The 25,847-nt window shown below is 37.9% G+C and overlaps 2 protein-coding genes across 5 annotated transcripts; both read right to left on the bottom strand.

Annotated features, from left to right (window-relative positions):
- Positions 1 to 5: 5 nt before the first annotated feature.
- LOC121640765 (sensor for unfolded proteins in the ER ire1-like) lies at positions 6 to 14,904 on the bottom strand. The gene is made up of 9 exons (XM_041986626.1): positions 14,721 to 14,904; positions 10,768 to 10,842; positions 6,568 to 8,516; positions 5,740 to 5,903; positions 5,447 to 5,667; positions 4,618 to 4,747; positions 2,390 to 2,487; positions 1,195 to 1,406; positions 6 to 1,019 (listed from the first exon to the last, which is right to left on the bottom strand). Exons 3-9 carry the CDS (start codon positions 8,090 to 8,092, stop codon positions 1,006 to 1,008), a joined length of 2,364 nt encoding a protein of 787 aa, XP_041842560.1. The 5' UTR covers positions 8,093 to 8,516; positions 10,768 to 10,842; positions 14,721 to 14,904; the 3' UTR covers positions 6 to 1,005.
- LOC121640764 lies at positions 6 to 25,847 on the bottom strand. 4 transcript variants are annotated; one of them, XR_006010571.1, is made up of 9 exons: positions 25,730 to 25,847; positions 22,691 to 24,638; positions 21,188 to 21,351; positions 20,895 to 21,115; positions 20,252 to 20,381; positions 19,837 to 19,934; positions 18,893 to 19,104; positions 18,302 to 18,669; positions 6 to 390 (listed from the first exon to the last, which is right to left on the bottom strand). XR_006010571.1 is itself a non-coding variant. In XM_041986625.1 (8 exons), exons 2-8 carry the CDS (start codon positions 24,618 to 24,620, stop codon positions 18,717 to 18,719), a joined length of 2,769 nt encoding a protein of 922 aa, XP_041842559.1. In that variant the 5' UTR covers positions 24,621 to 24,638; positions 25,730 to 25,847; the 3' UTR covers positions 17,159 to 18,716. The 4 variants fall into 4 exon arrangements, 3 of the variants coding, with proteins under 3 accessions (XP_041842559.1, XP_041842557.1, XP_041842556.1); XM_041986625.1 differs by lacking the exon at positions 6 to 390 and having other exon boundaries at positions 17,159 to 18,730; XM_041986623.1 differs by lacking the exon at positions 6 to 390 and having other exon boundaries at positions 17,159 to 18,669; positions 18,893 to 19,101.

Here is a 25,847-nt window from a genome sequence, read left to right as displayed (position 1 = left end):
AAATGTATCATCAACAACTTTTATTTTTCTTCTTCTTCTTCTTTTTTAACAATTTCAGCATGTCAGACATTTTCACATAATCAGAACAATAATTATACCATGATTTTTGTGTTATATGTGATATATGTTTTTCTCCTAACCTTTGGGGTTTTCAAAAACTAAATGACCTTTTATTTTATTTTATATTATATTCTTCTAAACAGAAGAAATATCACAAAAAATATATACAAAACCTTACCACCCATCTCAGCTATAGGCAAGCTGAAACAAACAGAAGTAATGGGTGTGTGGTGCTACTCAAATCAAAGAAAGACACTAATTAGAAAGGGGCTAAACTGATAATAAATAACCTAGTTAACTAAATAATGTCTAAAACAAAAGAAACAAAACCTGTCTGAGTATAGTGACTACAAAACAAAACTACAAGAGTAGCACCACTAAACCAATAACCAAACAACACAAAATCAAAGGTTGTTAATGTAAAATCTGCAGAACCTGGCCCAACCTCCTAACAAGTATCAAAATACCAGTTAAGAATTAACCCTCTAAGTCCTAAAGTCTCAAAGTTGAGAAAAGGACCAGGCCATGTCTCCAGATAGAGAGCTTAAACTTGTTACCACTTTCCACCGCTAGATGGCAGACATGTGAATCGACCATCAACAACCAGTCATTTACAGTATGCCTTAAAAACTTAAAAAAAAACTTTACCTAAAGGGTAAATAAAATATCTGATTCTCAGCATTTCCCTCTCAACTATTTTGTCACATCACCTGCTTCAACAAATAAACAACATTAACAAAACCACAGAAACCTCAAAGGCACAGTTCTAGACCACAGTAGGATAAAAAAAGAGGTCCACATTACTCAAACAATCAGAGTCACAAAGAAGGCGAGCTGTCTGACAAGTGGACACAGCTGCTGGCAGACGACAGGATGGCAGAGGTTTTATCCCTGGAATCTGGAGGAGGCAGCAGTAATTGGTCCAGAGGGAGGAGGAGAGGTAAATCAGGAAGCAGGAGCTGAAGACGTGTCAAGGTGAAGCCAATCCCAGGCAGGCAACGAAACATGGGTTTTTACATACAGAAGGAAAGAAGTTATTACGACTACAGATGATAGCAGCTGCAACAAAGATGCTACAACTATTCAAATGTAATAATGTTTGAGAAAATGTAAAGTATAGCAATGAACTTATACCATCACTAAGACAAGACTCTTGAACTGGGGCGTGTAGAAGCTGCTCTGTGTTGGTTGAGGGCATCACAAAGTCAGCACTGAAGTCTTCTCTTTGAAACATTTCATTTAAGGGTGAGTCCTCATTCCACCCATTGCTCTTGGCACCCTTGTAAATACATCCAAATAAATCAGGAAATAATGCCAGGACATCAACTTCAGCTGCCTCCTTACTGCTGTAAACAAGACAGAGAAACATTTGGTACAGAGAAAATTTAGCTGAAACATTATAGACACTTTCAGAAATATTTTGCCATTTCATAAATTTAATGTCTTTTAACAATCTTTCTGTTTAGTTTTGGTGGTCATCAAAAGCAAAGAAAACCTCTTCTCATCTTTATTTCAAAAAGACTGCCTCTGTAAGATGTTCTTTTTATATTAAATCATGTTACTGACCTGTTACCAACTAGTTGCCAATATTTTATTAAAAGAGTTAAGATCTGCTGACCTGCAGCTCCTACTTGCTGCTAAGCTGAGGCTGAAACTAGAGGGGATTGGGCTTTCGTTATGGCAGCACCAAAGCTTCCCCTGTCATAAAGTTGCTTGTGTGAAAACACATTTAGATCCAAAAAGCTATGCCTAAAGTTATCTTTATTCTTGTAGCAATTTTTTTGAAGAATAATTGAACTTTTTGTCCATATTTGACACCCAGGGCATTAAGCCAGTAACGTTGCAGAACATCAACATTGTCAGGTGTTACAATGATTCAGCAGAGCGTATTATACATGTCTGTATGGCCTGGCCTGACAGGAGTCACACATATTTGAGTTGTAAAGCTGTTGGGGCTTGCAAAGAGATTGCAACTCTTAGTTAAACTTCTGTGGCTGATTTTTCCCTCATACTTTATTGCCAAAAGGCAATAATAGCTTATTATTGAAATAGCTTTTCCCAGCTTTGTGCAGCTGTACAATGTCTCTTCTAAGGTTCTGTTAAACTTGCAATTAATGATCCTTTTTGGAAGGTGCAGACTTTGTCAACAACTCTTTTGAGTGATTTGTTTGTAAGACATGGAGCCTTTATCACTCTGTTTCTAGTATCATCAACATAAACATGGCAACTGGGCCCTGAACTACGAAGCAGGTTTGACATACCTAGGGCATCTTAAAAATGAACCAGTGTTAAAATAAGGATCTTGAACAATGAAATTAGCTGAACTTACTAATGCTCATGGAAGTTACGAATGAATCGCAGCAATCCCAAAATGTTTTCAGTGTATTTCTTCTTGCCATCCATCTTCTGAATCAGCTGTTCTGGAAACTGCAAGACCAAAAAAATTAAACAAAAAAAAAAAAAAAAATTTGACTTATAAAGTACAGAATAAAGTACTTACTTACTTAAAGTACTTACTTATAAAGTACTTATAAGTACTTAAAAAATACAGAAAGATGCCTCTCCTCGACCTGCCACCCTCAACATCTGACACCCACCAGCTCACTGACCCCCTTCCAACTAGTTCACCACCCCCCTCTATCCCTCCTCTAACACTCTCACCACTCATCACCACTTCAGTTATCCTCCACCCCCCTCTCCATAACAAACGATCAGGTGAGAAGTCAACTTAAAAAGATTAAGGCAAGGAAGGCCCCAGGACCAGCCGGCATCAGCCCCAGACTACTCAAGGACTGTGCTGAACAGCTCTGTGGTGTGGTCAGGCACGTGTTCAATCTGAGCCTGAGCCTTGAGAAAGTCCCGGCCCTGTGGAAGACCTCCTGTGTGGTCCCGGTACCGAAGATACGGTGCCCAAAGGAGCCCAATCACTTCAGGCCTGTTGCCTTGACTTCTCACCTGATGAAGACCATGGAGAGGATCATTCTGAAACAGCTAAGACCCCTGGTGGACACTCAGCTGGACCCCCTGCAGTTTGCCTACCGGCCTGGGATTGGAGTGGACGACGCAGTGATTTACTTGCTGCACAGATCACTGCAACACCTGGAGGTCAGCGGAAGTGCTGTGAGACTCATGTTTTTCGACTTCTCCAGCGCTTTTAATACTATCCAGCCTTCACTGCTAAGAGTGAAGATGGAAAGTATGGGAGTAGACCAACACCTGACTGCATGGATTAAGGACTATCTCACCAACAGACCACAGTATGTGAGGCTGCAGCACTGTGAGTCTGATGTGGTGCTCTGCAGCACAGGTGCCCCTCAGGGTACGGTGCTCTCTCCCTTCCTCTTCACTCTCTACACTTCGGACTTCACTTACAATAACACACACTGCCACATCCAGAAGTTCTCCGATGACACAGTCGTTGTTGGCTGTGTTTCTGAGGGGGATGATCTGGAATACAGGACAGTCATCAGGGACTTTGTCAGCTGGAGTGAGCGTAACCAGCTCCAGCTAAATACCAGCAAGACAAAGGAGATGACTGTGGACTTCCAGAGGAAAGCATCCTCTCTCACACAGGTAAACATCCAGGGATCGGACATAGAGGTGGTGGAGAACTGTAAATTTCTGGTGTTCACCTAAACAACAAACTGGACTGGTCTACAAACACCCACGCCCTCTACAAGTAGGGACAGAGTAGCCTCCACCTGCTGAGGAGACTGAGGTCCTTCGGAGTGTGTGGGACTCTCCTTAGGACTTTTTATGACTCTGTGGTGGCCTCAGCCATATTCTATGCTGTGGTCTGCTGGAGAGGGAGCAGCACAGACAGGGACAGGAGCAGGATCAATAAACTGATCAGGAGAGCGAGCTCTGTCCTGGATTGTCCTCTGGACTCCGTAGAGGAAGTGGTGGAGAGAAGGATGTTAGCCAAACTGACATCCATCATGAGCAACACCTCTCACCCCCTACATTACACTGTGGGGTCCCTGAGCAGCTCCTTCAGCAGCAGACTGTTACACCCACGGTGTAAGAAAGAGAGGCTCCGCAGGTCCTTCATCCCAACTGCTGTCAGACTCTACAACAATCTGTAACACCTGAATCAGGCTGTCATGTTGTAGTCTGTTTACACTGTTTACACAGTCATTTATACCGTCACCTTATACTGTTATTGTTTTTATGTTTATTGTGTTTTATTTAATTCTTAAGTTTATCTATTTATTCTTTCTTTTTTCACTTTCTCTGCTTTGCTGCTGTAATAAGTGAATTTCCCCGTCCGTGGGATCAATAAAGTTTAATCTAATCTAATCTAATCTAATCTAATCTAATCTAATCTAATCTAATCTAATCTAATCTAACAAACTGAGTTAAACAAAGCCAGGATTCTTCGTATTAGAGGACTCAGTAAAATCTAAAATTACAAAATATCTTGTGCTGTGATGGTTGTGATCAGCTGTCTTGTTAATCTAAGCTTTCTTTTTGAATAGCTATGTGTATTCTGATGATATCAAATGTGTAATGTGTAATGTGTAATGTGTAAAGAAAACTAAATTTTCACCCATTCACCTTATTTTTCCACTGGTTGAAGGATCCATCCTCAGCAAACCTTTCAAATGAATGAATCAGTTCCTGGTCAGCATTTCGATAGTTTGTTGCTTCCTCCCTATTACCTGCTTTCTTCAAGTAATCTATCTTCCTGGGGAAATAAACAAACAATCAAAAAAGCGCTTTATAAAGTGGTAAATAAACACAAGAACTTAAATGAAGTTTTAATGTTACTGAAACTGTAGATGTCAGTGTGTGGTTAACTTGGCTTATCAAATTGGGGTAACAGTTTTCACTGCTGTATTTTTAACAGTGATAAAGGAGACATTTATGTTCCACTTTACAGCTTCTTGGTTAGCAACACCCTGGACATCTCATTCAGTACAGTTATCTGTACACACTACAGTCATGTTGTCACAGTTTCACATCATGATAAAATAATCTAAAATGCAACATAAGCAACCAAACGACACTAATAATGGGACAACACAGATCAACCAAGTAAAACAGATCATTTATAACTTGTCGGCTCACATCAATACATTTTGCTCATATAAGTTTCTGAAACACACTCACCCACGAGGCCACAATCTAACCACTGTGACTTGAATAATTTATGATTAGTTAAACATCACTTACTCTAAGAGGTTAAATTTTCTTTTAACATAAGAAATGATAGTGCTATTTCAGGGTACATTCTATGTTTATAAATGTTTTTTTTAATTTGATTCACTGACTAATCTATTAAAGAAACATGTGAATGACTTGCATCGTACCTCAGTCCACGCAGAACCAAAATGAGTAACAGATCTTAAATAAATTGCTATAATCATTCAGTTTTTTTTCTTACTTTCTACGAGGCCAGAAGAAGGGATGACTCAGGCAGTCCTTCACTTTGGGTCTATTCTTTGGTTCTTTGTTGATCATCCACTCAATGAGATCCTTCGCCACCACATCTTCAACATGATCCAAACTGTACATTCCTTCAGAAATGTTGTACTCGCATTTAGGGGATTTGCCAAATGGATGGTGTCCTCCAGAGAGGATGTAGTAAATCAACATCCCTGCCACCTTAAATATGAACAAAGCATCACATTGGTTTTAGTATTTTACTAAATAGGTTCATTAGGCAGAAGAACTCACCTGTATGTCAGTGTTTGACTTGTATGGTATGTCAGATTCTTCTGAAAGAGTCTCTGTGGCCATCCAACACTTAGTTCCTGCGCTGGCTGTTCGCAGGGTTGTTTGGTCTTTGAGTAAACGCCTGCTTATGCCAAAGTCAGCTAATCTCGCCCTCCCTGTGACATCTGGGGGAAAATTATGTGTATATGAAAAACTCCTGAGTATTATGACTGATAAATATATATGCAAAGATTAATGCCGTGGTAGTACTATGCTATTGTGACAGTGTGATTACAAATTTGTAAAAGTGAGGTAATACTCTGTTTAATAAAGAGGAACAAATTAATACATAGACAAGATGTAACCAGCAAAGTAATAGTCAAGTTACGGTTTAATTTTTTTTTTTTTTTTTTCTTCATTAAAACAACTTCTTAACTTATTCATTCATTATCTGAACCGCTTAGACCATTACGGGTCGCTGCTAAGCTGGAGTCTAGCCCAGCATTTTAACAGGTGAGAGGGTACACCCTGGACAGGTCACCAGTCCATTGCAAGGCCAACATAGAATGAGACAACCATTCACACATGCACTTACTCCTAGAGAGAATTTAGAGTGACCAATTAATGCATGTCTTTGGATGGTGAGAGGAAGCCAGAGAACCCGAAGAGAACTCTTAATAGTCTAAAAAAAAGTGCATAGTACAACTTTACTATTACCTCTATTGCAATGAAACTGTTAATTAATTAGTTATTATCAAACTCTTACCTCACTATTAACATGGTCTTACCAAGATGTAATGTAAAAGTAGTTTTCTAAATTCAAGATGGTGAATCTTTAGCTTTACTTACCGATCAAAACATTCTGTGGTTTGAGATCGCGGTGGAGAATTTGAGGATTTTGACAGTGAAGCACCTGTAAGCTGTAAAGAAACTCATAGATGAGTTTCTTTCTCTTCAGCAGATCAGCACCAATGATGCTGATGTATTCTTCCAAGGTGTGCTCGCAAAGTTGGAGACCAAGATATCCAAAGTTCTCATCCTCTGCAGCATCAATGTATCGTACAATAGATGGATTATCAAGTTCTGGTAGTCGCAGGATTCCTTCCTCATTCTTCAGTACCTCATAGTTACTTCTAGACATTCTCTTAAGTGCGACCTCTGTGCCGTCGTCCTTCAGCCCCAAGAAGACTTCAGTTCCATCGCTTCCCTTCGCTATACAGAATTCTCTATCATTAACATAAATTATGCTCCTAACTTTGGTTAGTCTACTTTCATCAGTGCCTTCAAGCTTCCTAAATTTTTCATTCCACCTTCTGCTGATTTTCAGCCATTTTCTTGGTGTTGATAATCCAGTGGGGCTGAAATTAAATGGCCTCACATTTGAAACTGATTCCACAACAGGAACTGTTGTTGGATCAGCTGCTGCACTGTCACCTTCATTATTAGGGTCTTCTTGCTTGTTTGATTTTTTCGTCTTTTTCTTCTTCTTCTTCTTCTTTTTCTTGGATTCAGATGAGCTTGACTTGCTGAAATGATCCTTCAAGCGTCTCAGGCCTTCTTTCAGCTTGTCATCGGTCGTCATATCTGCAGATGTTAGTATGTCCTCGGGCACTGACGTTATCTCCACTGATGTAAAGGTCTTGGTTGGTAGCAGGTTTGCAAATATGCCGTATGTGTACATCCTGATGTAAGAAGAGTGTTGCTCATTTATCAAAGGTGCAACTGTTTTGCTTAATTTCTCCAAAAGGCTGGAATCCCAGTCATTGATGCCTTTTGTTTTCTGTGTTATCACATACAGTGTGTGCAGAACAGCCTCCCATATATCACATCTTTCTTGTGGTTGCCGAAGGGTTATCCACCAGTCTGGCCCCTCTTTTGAGAACAGGTGTTCCAGAAGTTGGGGAATTATGGCCTGTGCTTGCTCGTTTGGTATATCTTCCATTGTGCAGAAAACAGCGTGTAAAGTATCGATTGCTAACTTCACTTGCTTCTTGGAGATGTTTGGAAAGCGACTGACTGCATCTGCAATGTAGGTATTTAACTTTTCAGTTTCTCTAAGCCATTCAATACTTCTGCGTTTGTATTCTTCTTCCTGTTGCCCAGTAACAGTGAACAGCACTTCAATGATGGTCACATGGGTTTGAGGATCTTCCAGCAGCATGTGTCTGTAAAACGTTCTGAACACTTCCTCAGGTGATTTCTCTTGCACAAAAATGTCCACATCCAAAATATGGCAGATTTTAGAGCATAACTGATTTCCTTTGGATGCCAAGTCGTGAATCATCTCAGCTATTTTTTTATTCTGTGTTAAATGGTCATAAACATTTACAGGTATCAAAGTTACCTGTGCTTTGGCAGAAATGAGCAGTTTCATTACATCCTCCCTGTCACTGAAGGCAGCAGTTTGTAGTGGTGTGAAGATCTGGTTTTTCCATCCATTTGGCTCAGCTTTAGCTTTAAGCAGTTTGTCTACAAAAAGAAGTGGTGCTTGGGATCGTGAGACATAATGCAGAGGTGTCCAACCATACTGAGAAGGACTATTAGGGTCCACGCCCTCCTCTAAAAGATAAGAGCAGATATTGCTATTGTGTTTTACAACAGCAGCAATCAGTGGGGTTATATTATCATTCCACTCTCTGCAGGGATAAACTCCATTAACATTGTTGCTTTATTAGTAACTTCTTGAGCTTTTTCAGGTTGTTGTTCAGAATACTCTCTATGACAGGATGGGTTTCTGTCACTAGAGGCAATGTCACTTGTACCTCTCTGATGATATTCATCTCTCTGCTTCAGATAACCTGTGAGAAGACAAAGTCAGAAAATTATCACAGGGACTAGTTCCAATTTAAACTTAAGATAACTATCTAAAAAGTCCAAACTATTAACTGCTTCCAGCTTCCATGGCGACCATAGGCTGCTTGAATATGTTCAAATAGTGTACATAGTGTACAAAGCATACATTGCATAAAACAGACAAATTTTTGTACAAATTTGTAAAATTAAATAAAAAAAGACCTCTGCAGACTCTTAAAGTGGAGTAGACTCTTAAAGGGAAGTAGAGTTTAAACATGGAAAAAGGCGTGAGTACGTCTGTTACTAATGCAGCAGCGGCTACCCTGGAATCCAAGCACCATTAAAATAGTTACTGCTGGAGGAGAACAACCGGGTGGAGGAGAAAATGGTGATTTGCATAGAGAAAGACACACCTAAACGTCTCAGTTTATGTTTAGAATGCGATGTCTGTCACTAACAGACAGTCTTTGCGCATATGTGCATTGTTGTGTTGTTTGAGTTTCCTGGTTAGAGTTTAAAACAAAACAGTGCCTCCTCTCCGCAGCAGCACAGTGGGTGCAGAACACAAGTTCTGAGTCTTCTGTGTGTGTTCTTTAAGCTACTAGTAAGGTTCACGCTATATGTGTGAGGGGTTTTCTACATCGATAGAGACATCAGGAAGGAGCTCCTGAACAGAAAAAAAGAGATCCAATAGTTTATCAAATTTATTTTGCAGCTCCACACTTAAACTGAATCATATCACATTCATTTTGTGACCAAGGTTGTCGCACCCACTGTCATTTAAAAAACCTGCAGCTGTGTGGAAGGATGGGAAGCTGTCTGCTCTCTGAATAGTTTGATTTGTCACCATCCAATCAGATAGAAGCGTAAAGTTATGGACAAGATTCGCAACTTTAGGGTTTCGCATGGGTTTTCGCAAAAGAACTTTTTTTCCCCCACAAATACAAATCTTTTTTACAACCATGCAAACCCTTTTCTGCACATTTGCAAACCTGAATTTTTCAGCCAGATTGTTTATACAGGGTGACAAGCTTGATTTACAGATGCAAAATCGGAAATTATGTGCAAACAATAATTTAGAATCGCAAAATTTTTATGACTTAATATTGAGCCCACACTTTTCCTCCCATTCACGGTATCTTCTCTGTCCAAATGGAGCAGAGAGGCAGCTAATAAGGCAGAGGACTTGAATGTTAAAGAGACTGACCATGAATAGGACTTGATTGCTGCTGCTTTGTTTGCATCTAGCTCATGCTATAGTTAGCTTAGCCATTGATCGCTCTGATAATCTGGCTGATGTTTCATTAATATGTGTTGGTATACTACCTTTGAGTCTATTTAATACTATGTTGGTTGAGGAGTGTACATTAATTGATTCATTATGAGAGTTACAGTATTTTACATTTTCAAATGCATATTTATGGTGTGATTTTAACTGTGGGATTTGCATAGATCTAAGGTTAAATATTTACTGATCAGGAGCATTAAATAAATAGTTTAGACATTATTGTGATAAAAAAAAAACAAAGTTGAAGTCACAAGTTAAAGCATTTATATTTTGTTAATGTAAATAGTTATATGCATAGTATTAAGTGTTGGTGTTGGTCAATATTTAGAAACAGGTGGTTAGGTATGAAAATAATTTGAAACTATGCAGCTTAAAGTATTGTTTATGGCAGTGTTTATTATTTTTGTGAAAATACAAGTCAGAAAATGGTTAAAAGTTATTTTACTTAAGCATCCTCAGATGATGGGATTTAGTAGTTAAGGTGGGTGTTTCTTTGAGAATTGTAATTCATGTAAAGTAGTAAGAATACAGGCATGAGATTTGTAATTTCTTTCTATTTCTGTGTGTTTGTTGAAGGTTTTAATCGGCATCACAACCATTCAAATGAACTGTCTTTTTAAGAACATTGGAAAATAAATGGAAAATAAAAGAAGAAAACAGTTTGGTCTATGAGTGGAATCCAGCTGATACTGCATAGGTGTATCCATCCCTTTCAAGTGGGGAAGCTGCATAAATTGTAGGGTGATTTAATCATTCCACTCTCTCTGCAGGGATAAGCTTCATTAACATGGTTGTCCTTTAGTAACTTCTTGAGCCTTTTCAGGTTTTTGTTCAGTAAGTTATAATCTCTATCACAGCTTTTGCTTAGTTTATTTTTATGTCTCCTGTTTTGTTTTGTGTTTTATTGTCAAGCACTTGTGATTTTTAACTTGAAAGGTGCTATATAAATTAACATTTACTTTACTTACAGGATGGGTATCTGTAAGTAGATCCACTGTCACTTCTACCTTTGTGAGGATATTAATTTCTCTGCTTCAGATAACCTGTGAGAGGAAAAGTCAGAAAATTATCACAGGGAATAGTTACAATTTAAACTTAAGATAAATATTAAAAAGCACAAACTAATCAGCCGAAAACAGCATGTCTACTGAGATTTGCATGTCCATCGTGTGAACACACACAACTAAGCAAGCAAAATCTACTTGTGTCATTGCAGTAATTTCTAAAGCAATTCACATCTAGAATTGATGTAGCTTTTAGCCTACTGTTGTTTTTATGGCAATAAATTATTTGAAAGCTCTATTTAGAGCTAACCCACTGAATAATAACCCACTGAAGGAATTTAAGAAGACATGAGGCGGGATCTTGGTGAATTTAAAATCGAAGTCAAGAAAATTTGAAAAGAGGATTTTGAGGACTTTAAAGAGGCATGGGAGAGGCTGACTGAATTCAGAAGAGGATTAGAACAATGTAGTTGTAACTGTGTGGTCCAGATTCATTTAAAACATTATTATTGCCACCTTACTTGTGTAAAAAATGTTTTACTTTACCTTTGACACATTTTTTTAATATGTACGCCTGTGAGCCAAGTAGAATATCCAACTCAGGGTTCATGTTATTAGAAATTATGTACCGACCATGAAGAGCAAGCTCTGTTAATCAGTACATAATGTTGGACAATTCTAGTATTACTGAGTTCTTACTCACTACTAGGGAGGGCCCCCACTGCAACGAGGTATTCTACCCTCCTCCTTCCAACAGGGATCTTAAGGGATGGTCACTAACATCCTGTCTTTGGAAGTCAGGCTGTTTTATGTTCAACTGTTGTAGTATAGTTAAGCCACAAAAAGTTCTAAATTTCCATGTTAGAGTACTGTATTAAGATACTGTTGTTAAATAACAATGGCCTTAACAACCCGATAAATCAGAAGGTAATGGCCAGATTAAAGAAAGACAAATCATAGATTGTTTACCTACAGGAAACCCATCTTTCTAGACAAGAAAGTGAGAAACTAAAAAGGTTTGGCTGTGCTGAAACATTCTACAGCTCATTTTGTCATGGGTACAGAAGAGGTGTGGACACACTCATCCCCAACTCATTGAAATTTGAGCCCATCAAAGAAATTAAGGATAAAGAAGGGAGATTTGTACTTGTGAAAGGAAGACTGGAAAACGAAATGGTCACATTGGCCAATGTATACAGTATGCACCACCCAATAGTGGGAAACCTTTTTTTAACTTTGTTTGATGCCACAATTTTGGAATTGGATGGAAAATTAACATGTGGGGGTGAATTTTGAACAGTGAATTAGACACAACAAACAATAATAAAAGCAGCAGCCATGTTACTAAGACAACTAAGGCAACATTAAAAGAACACAATACTCCCCCTCAAATGACAGCTATGCAAGAACTGGCTATTTTTTTTCATAAACAAAGAGGAACAATATAGGGCAAAGAATTGCGAAATTCAAAACGCAGATTTATCAGATCACTGTGCAGTTTATCTTGAACTTAAATGGAAAAATGAAAAATATGTTGTGGAGGTTAAACACTGGTATACTAAATAATAAAATGGTAAGAGAAGAATTAAAAAATTATTTAATTTTTTCCAGGAGGAAAATGATAACGGAGAGGACACACCTGTAATTCAGTGGGATGCACTCAAGACAGTGAAGAGAGGAAAACTTATAGCAAAGTCAGCAGCAATTAAAAAAAGCTAAAGAGAAGGTCTATAAACAGGAAAGGGCTAAGCTGCTCAAAATTGAACATCAACACATGAACACATATGAACGCCTCACTCCACTTCTTGAGCGATCATTTAGCCACACACTTGAACATGGTTAAATACCACCATTCTAGATAGAAACAGTGATATAGTAATTGCCAAGAAAAGCAACAGCCAGACTTGTTCAGATTATCATTACTGCTCAATGTAGACTACAAGAATATACCTCCATTATTTCCAAAAGATATAAACTCTTTATTAGTGACATTACTGACGAAGATCAGACGGGCTTTATTAAGGGACGCCAAACCCAAGACAACATAAGGAGAACCTTACACATTATTGACCATATTCAAAAGACAAACACCAGTGCAGTCTTATTAAACCTTGATGCAGAAAAAGCATTTGACTGCGTGAATTGGACCTTTCTGTATCTGGTACTTGAAAAATTTGGATTTAATGATAAAGCCATCAATTGTATAAAAGCTCTACCAAAAGCCGACTGCAAGAGTAAAAAAAAAAAAAAAAAAAACAACAGCCTGACTGAGAACATAACTTTAAATCGATCGACTAGGCAGGGCTGCTGTCTGTCCCCAACCTTGTTTGCAATCTGTAACGAGCCGCTGGCTCAAGCAATCAGACAGAATCCAAATCATAAAGGGATCAACGGTCAGGGGGAGAAAAACACATCATTGGACTTTTTGCTGACAAAATTTGTTTTCTGGAAGACCCGGACACAGGGATTCCAGTTTTAATCGAACAGCAAGAGACATTTGGGTCCTGTTCTCGATACAAGCTTAATCTAAAACAAATTCTGACATTCAATTACTCCCCATCAACGACCAAACATCAAACGTACTAACTAAATTGGAGGGCAACCAAAATTAAATACCTTAGGGTGACGCTAACACATAATCTTGAAGATTTATATGATGCTAACTACATCAACATAGATAAAATGATAAGGAATGACATGGTCAGGTGGAGTAATCTTTCCTTAGATATTGGTTCTAGAATAGACACCATAAAATGTGTATTCTTCCCGGCTCCTGTATTTATTTTAATCATTGCCAGTTGACATACCTGAAAAACAATATAGATTATGGGACAAACTTATTTATCATGATATATAGGACAGATGAAGACCAAGAATCAAATTCAATACTTTACAGTTAAATAGAGATAAAGGAATTACAAAATTACCTAATTTAAAAGAATATTTTTGCAGCACAAATCAGACCTCTTTCTGTTGTTTTTGTTTCTCTCTTTTTTCTTGCCTTATTGTCTATAACTGTCATATGTTCCTGCAAAGTAACAATATATACTATATGAATATATATATATTCATATAGTATATATATATTCCCCGTGGTTCACGTGGCAGAGCAAACTTAAGGCTTGCCCAGATTTGCATCCCCTGTTTGATTATGCCAGTATGTTACATGTAAGAAACTCACAGTCAAAATATACTGGTTAGAATTTAGGAAACACCATTTCAACCCGACCTGTTTTCAGCTCATAATGTACCCCATTTTGTACAGCTTTCGAATCATTTATTGCCATAAAAAATAACAACTATATAAACTACATCGATTCTAGATGTGAATTGATTTAGAAATGACTGCAATGACACGAGTAGATTTCGCTTGCTTAGCTGTGTGCCTTAATGCGTTGAAACCTCGGCAGAGAGAGAGAGAGAGAGAGAGAGAGAGAGAGAGAGAGAACACTATTTCAGCTTTTACTCCAAACAACAAAATGGATTGTCGGAGATATTAACTGAAAATTTGTTGTCGAGAAAGATTGCAAAAGACAAGTTTAACTTGTGGCTACTTGAGTGAACAGGGAATTATTGTTTGGCTGCGTTTTAAGTCCTGGTGAACAGTGCCACACCTTTACCTCCAAGCGCAGTTTGAACTTCCTCATTAAGCAGCTGAAGTGAAACGAAACATACGAAATAAAACGATGCGTTTTTCTTTATATTGACATATAAGTATAACAAACAAAAGCACACACAAACACACACTCAGCTTTTTTAAAAAGAGTTAAACTTTTAAAATTTAAATGAAGTTGTAGCATATAGACTGTGTGTGATGGGAGTTTCTTTACCACAGACTTTCTAATCAGTCAGCAATATTTTAAAGTAGGCTATATACTGTAACTTTGTAAGGTTTTAAGAAACATCAGTTTACTTACAACTGCAAATGTGTGGACATCATCAATTCAAAACTCAATATGCAGTCTGGTATGATTTTGTCCGTCGCTCCAAATCCTCCTTCCTGCCTTTGAATTTAGTTTTTGCTCCTCCCATTGACGGTATCTCAGATGGGAGGACAGTATTACTTTATTGTGTTTCCCTCTGTATTGCTTATCAGGCTGCACTAGATGACAGGACAACAAAAAGGATATAGCTATATTATTTTAGATTTAAAGTAAATGAAGTGTAAACCAGCAAAGTTCTGCACAAAATAAGAAGGTCTGCATGAGTGCAAAGAAACACAATGTAAACACTTTACAGAACCCAGTCCAAGTTTACTGCATCATACACTCAACGTTGAAAAATTGTACTTTGAAATCGCGGTAACCCAATTACATCAGAAGCTAAACAAGTGGGTGGGTGAATGACCACTTCAAGCCTTTAACATAGAAACCCTGCTTTTTATGTGGTGTGTGCAAATTCTGATTATCTTAAATGTATGTATACAACAAAACAATACTATATAATTCAAAACTGAAGAAAGTCAGTCTTGCACAGACTTCCCAGAGTCTACTGGCTCATTAACACTTTCAAACCAAACTCACACACTTATTCTATCAAGGGCTGCTGTGCTGGTCCAAACAAGACACCCCCATGTTACCAATTTACATAAAAAACCCATTTGCTCCTAAACCTTAGTTAATAGTTGTGACATTTATGTAACAGAAAACATGGAAAAACTTTTTCACTTAATATGAAAATGAAAAATTAAGGTCTGAAACATTCAAGAAGAGCTTTTTGTTTGTAATTTAATGGTCTCCGTACTGGAATAACGTCCAGGATAAAGAAAATTTAAAAAAATGTGTTGCATGGAAAAAAGTAACAGACCAGACCTAAGCACCCTGAAAAGAAACAGGTTGCGTTCATTGTAAAAAAAATAAACATACAAACAAACAAACAAACAAAAACAAAAACATATTTGTTTACCAACATCTGAGCTACAGGATTTGGACCAGCAACTTCTGCTTTATCAGAGCTAAAACAAACAAACAAACAAACAAACAAACAAAACAAAACAAAACAAAAAAAAAACATACATACCAAAAGCCTATTGAGGCACATGAACCAGCTACTGTGTGGTGCAGGAAAATAAGTTAAATTTCTCTAAAAGCATGTGTATAAGTGGTCTGAGAAGTGTGTGAGGTGCGCATTTTATCTTGTATAAATACTAGTTTGTGTGTAAGAAAAGGCAGAGATGTGGTTTCAGGGTAATGCACTATTTATGCATCAGACCCAAGGTTATAGAATTCCACCTTTTATTGTGTGTCCTGGCTTTTAACCACTAGTAATCTGAACTGTGTTAGCCTGTGTATGAAATGTGGATTTTACAAGATGTGTGACAGAGTGGGACACTCTGGGAAGATGTTGATGGTCTGATAGGTTCTTTCGACAGAGCTCAATCAGAGAGAAGGGCACGGAGAAGACAATTCCAAGAACTCTTTAATATTGAAGTTGGATTTATAGCATTATTATGCATTTGTCTGGGGTGGCATGGCTCAGCAAGGTAGAGCGGTCATCTTGTAACCTGAAGGCTGCCGGTTCGATCCTCAGCCAAGTCAAGTTCATGTCAACGTGGCCTTGGGCAAGACACTGAACCCCTAATTGCTCCTGGTTGTGGTTGAGTGCTTCGGATGGCAGTAAAGTATCTTATTCTCAGCATTTCATAATTAGAGTTACTTAAAAATACATAGATTAGGACTATACTTCATTGCACCTGTAAGCAGACTGCTCTTTGCTTTAGGATCCAAGCATGGACAGGCTTATAGGCTCCTAGGAGTATCTAAACATTGCATTGTGTAAGACACACTTACAGTAGATTGTTTCCTTATAAGGGTCTGGTTATGAAGACACTAAAGACACCAAAGGGGAAACAACCGTATGGCACAGAGAGAGAAGAAGCTGTCAACCAGATAACTTCACAAAACTATAGAATGTTATTAAGGACAATAAACTACAAAATGCCACCACAGACTATTTCTCCACAACACCTGCTTCCACAAAATAAACCCCACCATGGCATCCAGAGTCAGAAAGTACTCCACAACAGCAGCTTTCACCATCAGTGTGTGAATGGGTGAATGTGGGTGAATGTGATGTATAATGTAAAGAGCTTTGGGTATCGTTCCAGGTACAGTAAAGTGCTATATAAATACGAACCATTTACCATTTGTCTGTGTGTGTGTGGTCTGAAAGAAACAAAGTACAAGTAATATTAATAATACTATACAATCGTATGACATTGCAAAACGAATAATAAACACTGACATATTCCACTGATAATACATTAACTTTGTGGTAATGGGTTTCCACATTAAGCTGTGATGCTGGTTGAGGTGGTAACAATATGAATTTTGATCCCGGTCAGAGAATCAGGCTCCAGAGAAGAGATGTCATTTAACTTGTTTATTCAACATAGATGAACAGAACATGAGAGCGTGAAGTAGGTGAGTTTGGGGGTGTGTGTGGTCTGCAACAGAACACATATTGGAACCAAATTAAATAAAGCTTTACACAGTTTCTTGAAGGATTAAACTAAAGATAGGAATCTACAATATTAACTCAAATATAAATAGCCATGGCAATTAACTACTTCCTCCCTCCACACCTACATCATTAATATGACTATTTTCAAGAAACATCTGAACAGTCTGGAATATTGATACGAAGCAATGAATTCCTGTTTCCTGGATTAACAATAACTGTCAAATATGTTCTCAAATAAGCATACAGCTACATGCTAATAGCCCACTAACAATGACATGATTATCTGCTTACAGAATACCAGAAAAGGCACTGAATCACATATACGCTATATCTACAATGATTATGATAAAATAAAGAACACTCAATCTGTCTGTAATCTCAATACTCACAAGTTATTCATAAACGCACGGTCAATTCACGCAGCACATGCTTTATTGCCTCGTTAACTGTTGACTCACTCTGATACTGAAGCTAAGGAAGACAACTGAACATGGCTGCAGTTCACATCTCCATCACAAGGTGTCCTGTCAGGCTACCAGACAGACTTAGTTAAATACACAAAATGAGCCATAAATCAACCAAAGTCCAGTCGGATAAAGGGTTATATCACAGTAAAAGATTTTAAATTAATATATTGGTCTCTGGATCGTCAGCTCGTACTGGGAGATGATCCAGTTGCCAACACTCACAACAAGTCAACAAAGTCCTAATAAAAACCTTCAGACACAAAATAGAGGCACTTCTCTGGAAAAAAGAGACAAATAAACCCTGTCTTATAACGCTAGGTACATTCTGCATCCCATAAAAAATGGCATTTTTTAAAAAATCAGAATAACTATCAAAGGTCTTACTTTAGAACAACCACATGGTGAAGTACACTTCAAGAATATAAAATAATACAATCAAAATTCACATGTTTATGCATTGCCATTTATAAAAACAAGTCAATATAGGATTTAGTTCATTATATCTATTTGTTAAACTTCTTATGTCCTGCTATAATGTAGAGATATCACAGAAAAAATATATACAAAACCTTACCACCCATCTCAGCTATAGACAAGCTGAAACAAACAGAAGTAATGGGTGTGTGGTGCTGCTCAAATCAAAGAAAACTTTAAAAATTTAAAAAATTTAAAAATTTAACTAAGTAATGTCTAAAACAAAAGAAACGAAACCTGTCTGAGTAGAGTGACTACAAAACAAAATTACAAATCTGCTTCAATGAATAAACAACATTAACAAAACCACAGAAACCTCAAAGGCACAGTTCTAGACCACAGTAGAATAAAATAAGAGGTCCACACTACTCAAACAATCAGAGTCACAAAGAAGGCGAGCTGTCTGACAAGTGGACACAGCTGCTGGCAGACGACAGGATGGCAGAGGTTTTATCCCTGGAATCTGGAAGAGGCAGCAGCAATTGGTCCAGAGGGAGGAGGAGAGGTAAATCAGGAAGCAGGAGCCGAAGATGTGTCAAGGTGAAGCCAATCCCAGGCAGGCAACGAAACATGGGTTTTTACATACAGAAGGAAAAAAGTTATTACGACAGCTGCAACAAAGATGCTACAACTATTCAAATGTAATAATGTTTGAGAAAATGTAAAGTATAGCAATGAACTTATACCATCACTAAGACAAGACTCTTGAACTGGGGCGTGTAGAAGCTGCTCTGTGTTGGCTGAGGGCATCACAAAGTCAGCACTGAAGTCTTCTCTTTGAAACATTTCATTTAAGGGTGAGTCCTCATTCCACCCATTGCTCTTGGCACCCTTGTAAATACATCCAAATAAATCAGGAAATAATGCCAGGACATCAACTTCAGCTGCCTCCTTACTGCTGTAAACAAGACAGAGAAACATTTGGTACAGAGAAAATTTAGCTGAAACATTTTAGACACTTTAAGAAATATTTTGCCATTTCATAAATTTAACGTCTTTTAACAATCTTTCTGTTTAGTTTTGGTGGTCACCAAAAGCAAAGAAAACCTCTTCTCGTCTTTATTTCAAAAAGACTGCCTCTGTAAGATGTTCTTTTTATATTAAATCATGTTACTGACCTGTTACCAACTAGTTGTCAATATGTTACTAAAAGAGTTAAGATCTGCTGACCTGCAGCTCCTACTTGCTGCTAAGCTGAGGCTGAAACTAGAGGGAATTGGGCTTTCCTTATGGCAGCACCAAAGCTTCCCCTGTCATAAAGTTGCTTGTGTGAAAACACAATTAGATCCAAAAAGCTATGCCTAAAGTTATCTTTATTCTTGTAGCAGTTTTTTTGAAGAAGAATTTAACTTTTTGGCCATATTTGACACCCAGGGCATTAAGCCAGTAGCGTTGCAGAACATCAACATTGTCAGGTGATCCTTTTTGGAAGGTGCAGACTTTGTCAACAACTCTTTTGAGTGATTTGGTTGTAAGACATGGAGCCTTCATCACTCTGCTTCTAGTCTCATCAACATAAACATGGCAACTGGGCCCTGAACTACGAAGCAGGTTTGACATACCTAGGGGATCTTAAAAATGAACCAGTGTTAAAATAAGGATCTTGAACAATGAAATTAGCTGAACTTACTAGTGCTCATGGAAGTTACGAATGAATCGCAGCAATCCCAGAATGTTTTCGGTGTATTTCTTCTTGCCATCCATCTTCTGAATCAGCTGTTCTGGAAACTGCAAGACCAAAAAAATTAAACAAAAAAAAAAAGAAAAAAACAAATTTGACTTATAAAGTACAGAAAGATGCAGAACAAACCGAGTTAAACAAAACCAGGATTCTTCGTATTAGAGGACTCAGTAAAATCTAAAATGACAAAATATCTTGTGCTGTGATGGTTGTGATCAGCTGTCTTGTTAATCTAAGCTTTCTTTTTGAAGAGCTATGTGTGTTCTGATGATATCAAATGTTTAATGTGTAAAGAAAACTAAATTGATTATAGCAAAATATTGTAGTCAATGGGTTTGACTACACTTTATTTTCACCCATTCACCTTATTTTTCCACTGTTTGAAGGATCCATCCTCAGCAAACCTTTCAAATGAATGAATCAGTTCCTGGTCAGCATTTCGATAGTTTGCAGCTTCATCCCTATTACCTGCTTTCTTCAAGTAATCTATCTTCCTGGGGAAATAAACAAACAAACAAACACACACCCATCTTAAATAAAGTTTTAATAAAGTTACTGAAACTGTAGATGTCAGTGTGTGGTTAACTTGGCTTATCAAATTGGTGTAACAGTTTTCACTGCTGTGTTGAGGTAGATATTAAAGTTGTGTTTTAATTGGAGATTTCCATTATCTAACTTCAACATCACACTCAGAGACACTGATTATATTCACCTTAATGGTTCTTATTAAACTACATTACTAATTTCCCAAGTAAACATCCTTCGGTCTTGACAATAAAATACAGAATTTAGGGATGCTTGACACACATTTCATTCACTGCATTTATGATGGACATTTATTTTTAACAGAGATAAAGGAGACATTTATGTTCCACTTTACAGCTTCTTGGTTAGCAACACCCTGGACATCTCCCTCAGTACAGTTATCTGTACCTCAGTCCACGCAGAACCAATATGAGTAACAGACCTTAAATAAATTGCTATAATCATTCAGTTTTTTTTCTTACTTTCTACGAGGCCAGAAGAAGGGATGACTCAGGCATTCCTCCACTTTGGGTCTTTTCTTTGGTTCCTTGTTGATCATCCACTCAATGAGATCCTTCGCCACCACATCTTCAACATGATCCAAACTGTACCTCCCTTTATAAATGTTGAACTCACATTCAAAGAATTTGCCAAATGGATGGTGTCCTCCAGAGAGGATGTAGTAAATCAGCATCCCTGCCACCTTAAATATGAACAAAGCATCACATCAGTTTTGGTATTTTACTAAATAGGTTCATTAGGCAGAAGAACTCACCTGTATGTCAGTGCTTGACTTGTATGGTATGTCAGATTCTTCTGAAAGAGTCTCTGTGGCCATCCAACACTTAGTTCCTGCGCTGGCTGTTCGCAGGGTTGTTTGGTCTTTGAGTAAACGTCTGCTTATGCCAAAGTCAGCTAATCTTGCCCTCCCTGTGACATCTGCAGGGATGTTATGTTGGAAAGACTCATGAAAGAGTATCACATATAAGATTAAAAAAGACAAAATAAATAACTAACTAAAGTAAAAGTGGGGGTAACGGTCAAAGCAATAATGAGGTAATAATAGTGTTGCCATACATTTAATAATGTACTAACAGGGGGTTACATCAGGGCAACTTATGGATTTTAATTGTAATACTGAAAGTCACTTTCTGTTATGTTCCAGACTTTTTCATTTTATTTTCAAGTAAAAGTGTAAAATAAGAGATTTAATGCTGTGGCTTTTTACCCAGAGATATTATGTGTGATGGTATGTGTAATAACTAGAAATATATGACCAAAAACTTCAGGTATACCTGAAGTGGTGGTGAAATTAAATTAAAACTAACATCAGGCATGATAATTACCTGGAACCACTTGTAATTGTTTCTATGTAAAACCCAGTAGATGTTATTACTTGTTCATTTACAATAAAGTCAGTTTCTTAAGGTTTACTGGTATTTAAATGGTCAGTACATTTAACAGCACAGTTGAGTGGAGCTATAGTTACAGTTGGTGTTGGATATTTAATTGATTCCAGTTGACATGCACCACGTACCAACACCAACACGTGCCATATGTCCACGTTCAAGCTGACTTTGTGGGCCAAAACAAATGACAAATTCACAGGTGGCAAATAGGTAACATACTGACCCATGAGTTAGACAGCTTTACAACTCTGTATTTATAGATTATAACATTGTAAGTGCTGCAACTATGGCTTTTTTCAGACTGGTGAAACAATGACATTTTATCCAACGTCATGGTAATGTTATCATATTGCAATGTTTAAAATTCAACCATGACTCTGAGGGACCGTACACATGAACTCAAAGGATGATTTCTCTCTGCGTTTTGCTCCATCTACCACATGCTAAAACTACTTTTGGTCCCTGAAAACAAATTATTTTAAAATACAGCCATGCTTAACATATGTCAAATGCAGGTTACCGTCATGTGGACAGGGTAACAGGTCATGAGCTGCTACCTACCTTTCTATGGCAACAGGAGATGCCAGCAAGATAGCACGTGCTAACCTTTTTAACCTGACTTTTTACATAAATATATGGTTACTTCTTGTAACGTCTAGGACCAACTAAAAATCACAAATTAATTTGACATGCATGGTTTTGGACTGTGGGAGGAAACTGCACAGAACCCATGAATGCATTAGAACATGCAAACTCCACACAGAAAGGCTAGAGCCCCCCGTTACCCCCACTTATTATATTTTTACCAGTCTGTGAACCACTATGATACATTTTCTGAATTTCTGGTAATAAATTTGAACTTTTCTTACCAATCAAAACATTCTGTGGTTTGAGATCTCTGTGGAGAACTTGAGGATTTTGACAGTGAAGCACCCGTAAACTGTCAAGAACCTCAAAAACAAGCTTCTGTCTGACTAGCGGGTCATCATCATTATCTCTTATACATTCTTCCAAGGTGAATTCACAAAGCTGGAGACCAAGATAACCAAAGTTTTGGTCCTCTGCAGCATCAATGTATCGCACAATGGATGGATGATCAAGTTCTGGTAGTCGCAGGATCCCTTCCTCATTCTTCAAAACTTGATAATTGCTTTTAGACATTCTCTTTATCGCAACTTCTGTGCCGTCATCCCTCAGCCCCAAGAAAACCTCAGTTCCATCGCTTCCTTTTGCTATTCGAAATTCTGCATCGTTCACATAAATAATGCTGCCAATTCTGGTTACCGTACTTTCATAAGTGCTAACAAGCTTCTCTAATTTTTCCTTCCATCGCTCGCTGATTTGCAGCCATTTCCTTGTTCCCAATGAACCGGTGGTGTCAAAGTGGAACGGCCGCCCAACTGAAGTTGAATCTGCAGGAGAAACCATCATGACTGTGTCAGATGCAGATGCAGTACTATCATCTTTAGCATTTGTGTCCTCTTCTTTCTCCTCTCTTTTAGCCTTTTTCTTCTTCTTTTTCTTCTTTTTTCTAGGTTCAGGTAAGGCTGCATTGCCCTCGCAATCAGAGTTCAGCTTGCAAAGAAAGATTTTCAGACGTTTGAGAACTTCTTTCAGCTTGTCATTAGTTGTCATATCTGCAGAAATCTGTATGTCTTCAGGTACTGAAGTTATCCCCACTGATTTAATAGCATTAGCTGCATGTTCCATTGCGAGCAAGTTTGCAAATATGCCATATGTGTACATCCTGATGTTAAGGGAATGCTGCTCCTTTACAAAAGGAGCAATTGTTCTGCACAACTTCTCCATAAAGGTGGAATCCCAGCCATCGGTGCCCTTTGTTTTCTGTATTATTACATATAAAGTTTTCAGGACGGCTTCCCAAATATCAGGTTTCTCTTTTAAACAAAGCTGTTCCAGTAGTTGGGGAATTATAGCCAGTGCTTGCTCATTTAGTATATCTTCCATTGTGCAGAAGATGGCATGTAAACTCTCAATTGACCTGTTTATGTGCGCCTTGGGGATGCTCGCAAAACGACTGACTGCACCTTCAATGTAGGTGTTCAGATTTCCAGTTTCTTTCAGCCATTTAATACTTCCTTGGCAGTATTTTTCTTGTCCTTGCCCAGTAACAGTGAACAGCACTTCAATCATGGTCAAATGGGTCTGAGGATCCTCCTGCAGCATGTGACTTTGAAAAGTTCTGAACAGTTCTTCTGGTGATTCCTCACGTACAGCAATTTCCATGTCCAAAAAACAGCAGATTTTGGCAGACAATTTATCTCCTTTGGATGCCAAGTTGTGAATAATCTGAGCTAATTTCTTAATTAAATTTAGATGCTGAGGATCAGTTATAGGTAACAAAGTCACCTGAGCACCAGCAGAGAGGAGAAATTTTATAACATCTTCTCTGTCGTGGGCTGCAGCAACTTGCAGTGGTGTCATGAAATTCCAGCCGTTCAGATTCGCTCCTGCAGCAAACAGCTCCTTCGCAAAACTAAGTGGTGCTTTGGAAATTGAGACATAATGTAGAGATGTGAGGCCTTTTTGGGAAGGACCATTTGGGTCCACTCCTTGACGCAAAAGGTAATGGAAGATATCACTGCTCTGACTTACAACAGCAGCAATCAGTGGGGTTATATAATCATTCCACTCTTTGCAGGGATACACTTCATTGATGTTGTGGTCTCTCAGTAACTTCTTGAGCTTCTTCAGGTTCTTGTTGAGGATACACTGTATTACAGGATGGGTTTCTGTCGGTTGGGGTATTTCCAGTTTTAGCTGTGTGATGATATTCATTTTCTTGCTTCAGATATCCTGTGAGAAAACAAAGACATTTCACTTACATTTGCCACAGAATTTAGGTTCATTTTCATATTCAGACAACCCACCAAATAAATGTTAGCACTCTTCATGATCTTTTAAAAGCTATTCTAGACACCACCATTAAAAAAGAAAAGATAATGCTAAACTAATCGGCAGTTTAGAAATGGATTCTTAATGACACATGAGATGTCCAAAAAAATAAATAAATAAATAAACTGATTGTAATTATGTCATTTGATAAGCTATTAACATACTTGAGCATTACGCAAAACTCTTGAGCCACCCCTCATGTTCTTTTTTATTTCCAGGAAGACAGGAAAAAAGTAAAGCAATTTATTGGAACATGCAAATGTTAATGCAAGCACAGATGGGTCAACCAAGGGGCCAGACATATCGCTCAGATCCAGTGTCAGGTCTTTGATAGACTTTTTCCTGTTTTACAAACCTTATTTTCAGATATTGTTCATCAGCTGTACACAGTCTATTAGGCTTGTCCATCTTTATTTTTTTTTAGACATGTTTTTAGACAATGCTAAGTTTTTAGCCAGTAGCTTTGAGGGAATCACATTGTCTGTGCAAAAATACTAATTTAAATGTGTTCATCTTTGTTATATATCATTGCTTCTGTTAATCCTGTTACTTTGTGGCAGGCTACTAGATGTACTAGAAGGTGCCAAAAAAATAATACAAACTAAAATAAAATAAAAATTAATAATAATAATAAGAAGAAGAAGATGAAGATGAAGAAACAGTTGGGACACTGTGTAAAAATAGACATAATGATTTTCACATCTCATAACTCCATATTTTATTCCTCGTAGAACAGCTCAATCTTATAACAGACATACATCCACAACATACACAGATCAAAAACAACTGGAGGAGCGTTTGACTACTACTTTGGTCAGTCTGTTGGTGCTACAATGACTCGTAAATCAGAATAAAAACGCATAAACATGATCGGTTAGACACCGCCTTCATGTCTAGCTAGCTAGCACAGAGAGGATGAAATGTTGCTACTCCAAATAATAACCCCAAGCAGGTCTTTTACGGTAAAGATAATAGTTGGAAAAGTTACTTACAGTGTTGCAGCTGGGCGTCTGCTGTTGTAATCTGTGCTTAAAAAGTGTCATGCTGTTTTATTCCAGTCTATTTCTATCTGCGTGTCTGCTTTCTCTCTGCTCCTCCCATCGTACATCA

This window comes from Melanotaenia boesemani, chromosome 5, assembly GCF_017639745.1.
Source record: "Melanotaenia boesemani isolate fMelBoe1 chromosome 5, fMelBoe1.pri, whole genome shotgun sequence".
Lineage (NCBI taxonomy): Eukaryota > Metazoa > Chordata > Actinopteri > Atheriniformes > Melanotaeniidae > Melanotaenia > Melanotaenia boesemani.
The sequence above is the reverse complement of the archived record's forward strand: the minus strand, read 5'-3'. Positions and strand labels throughout refer to the sequence as shown.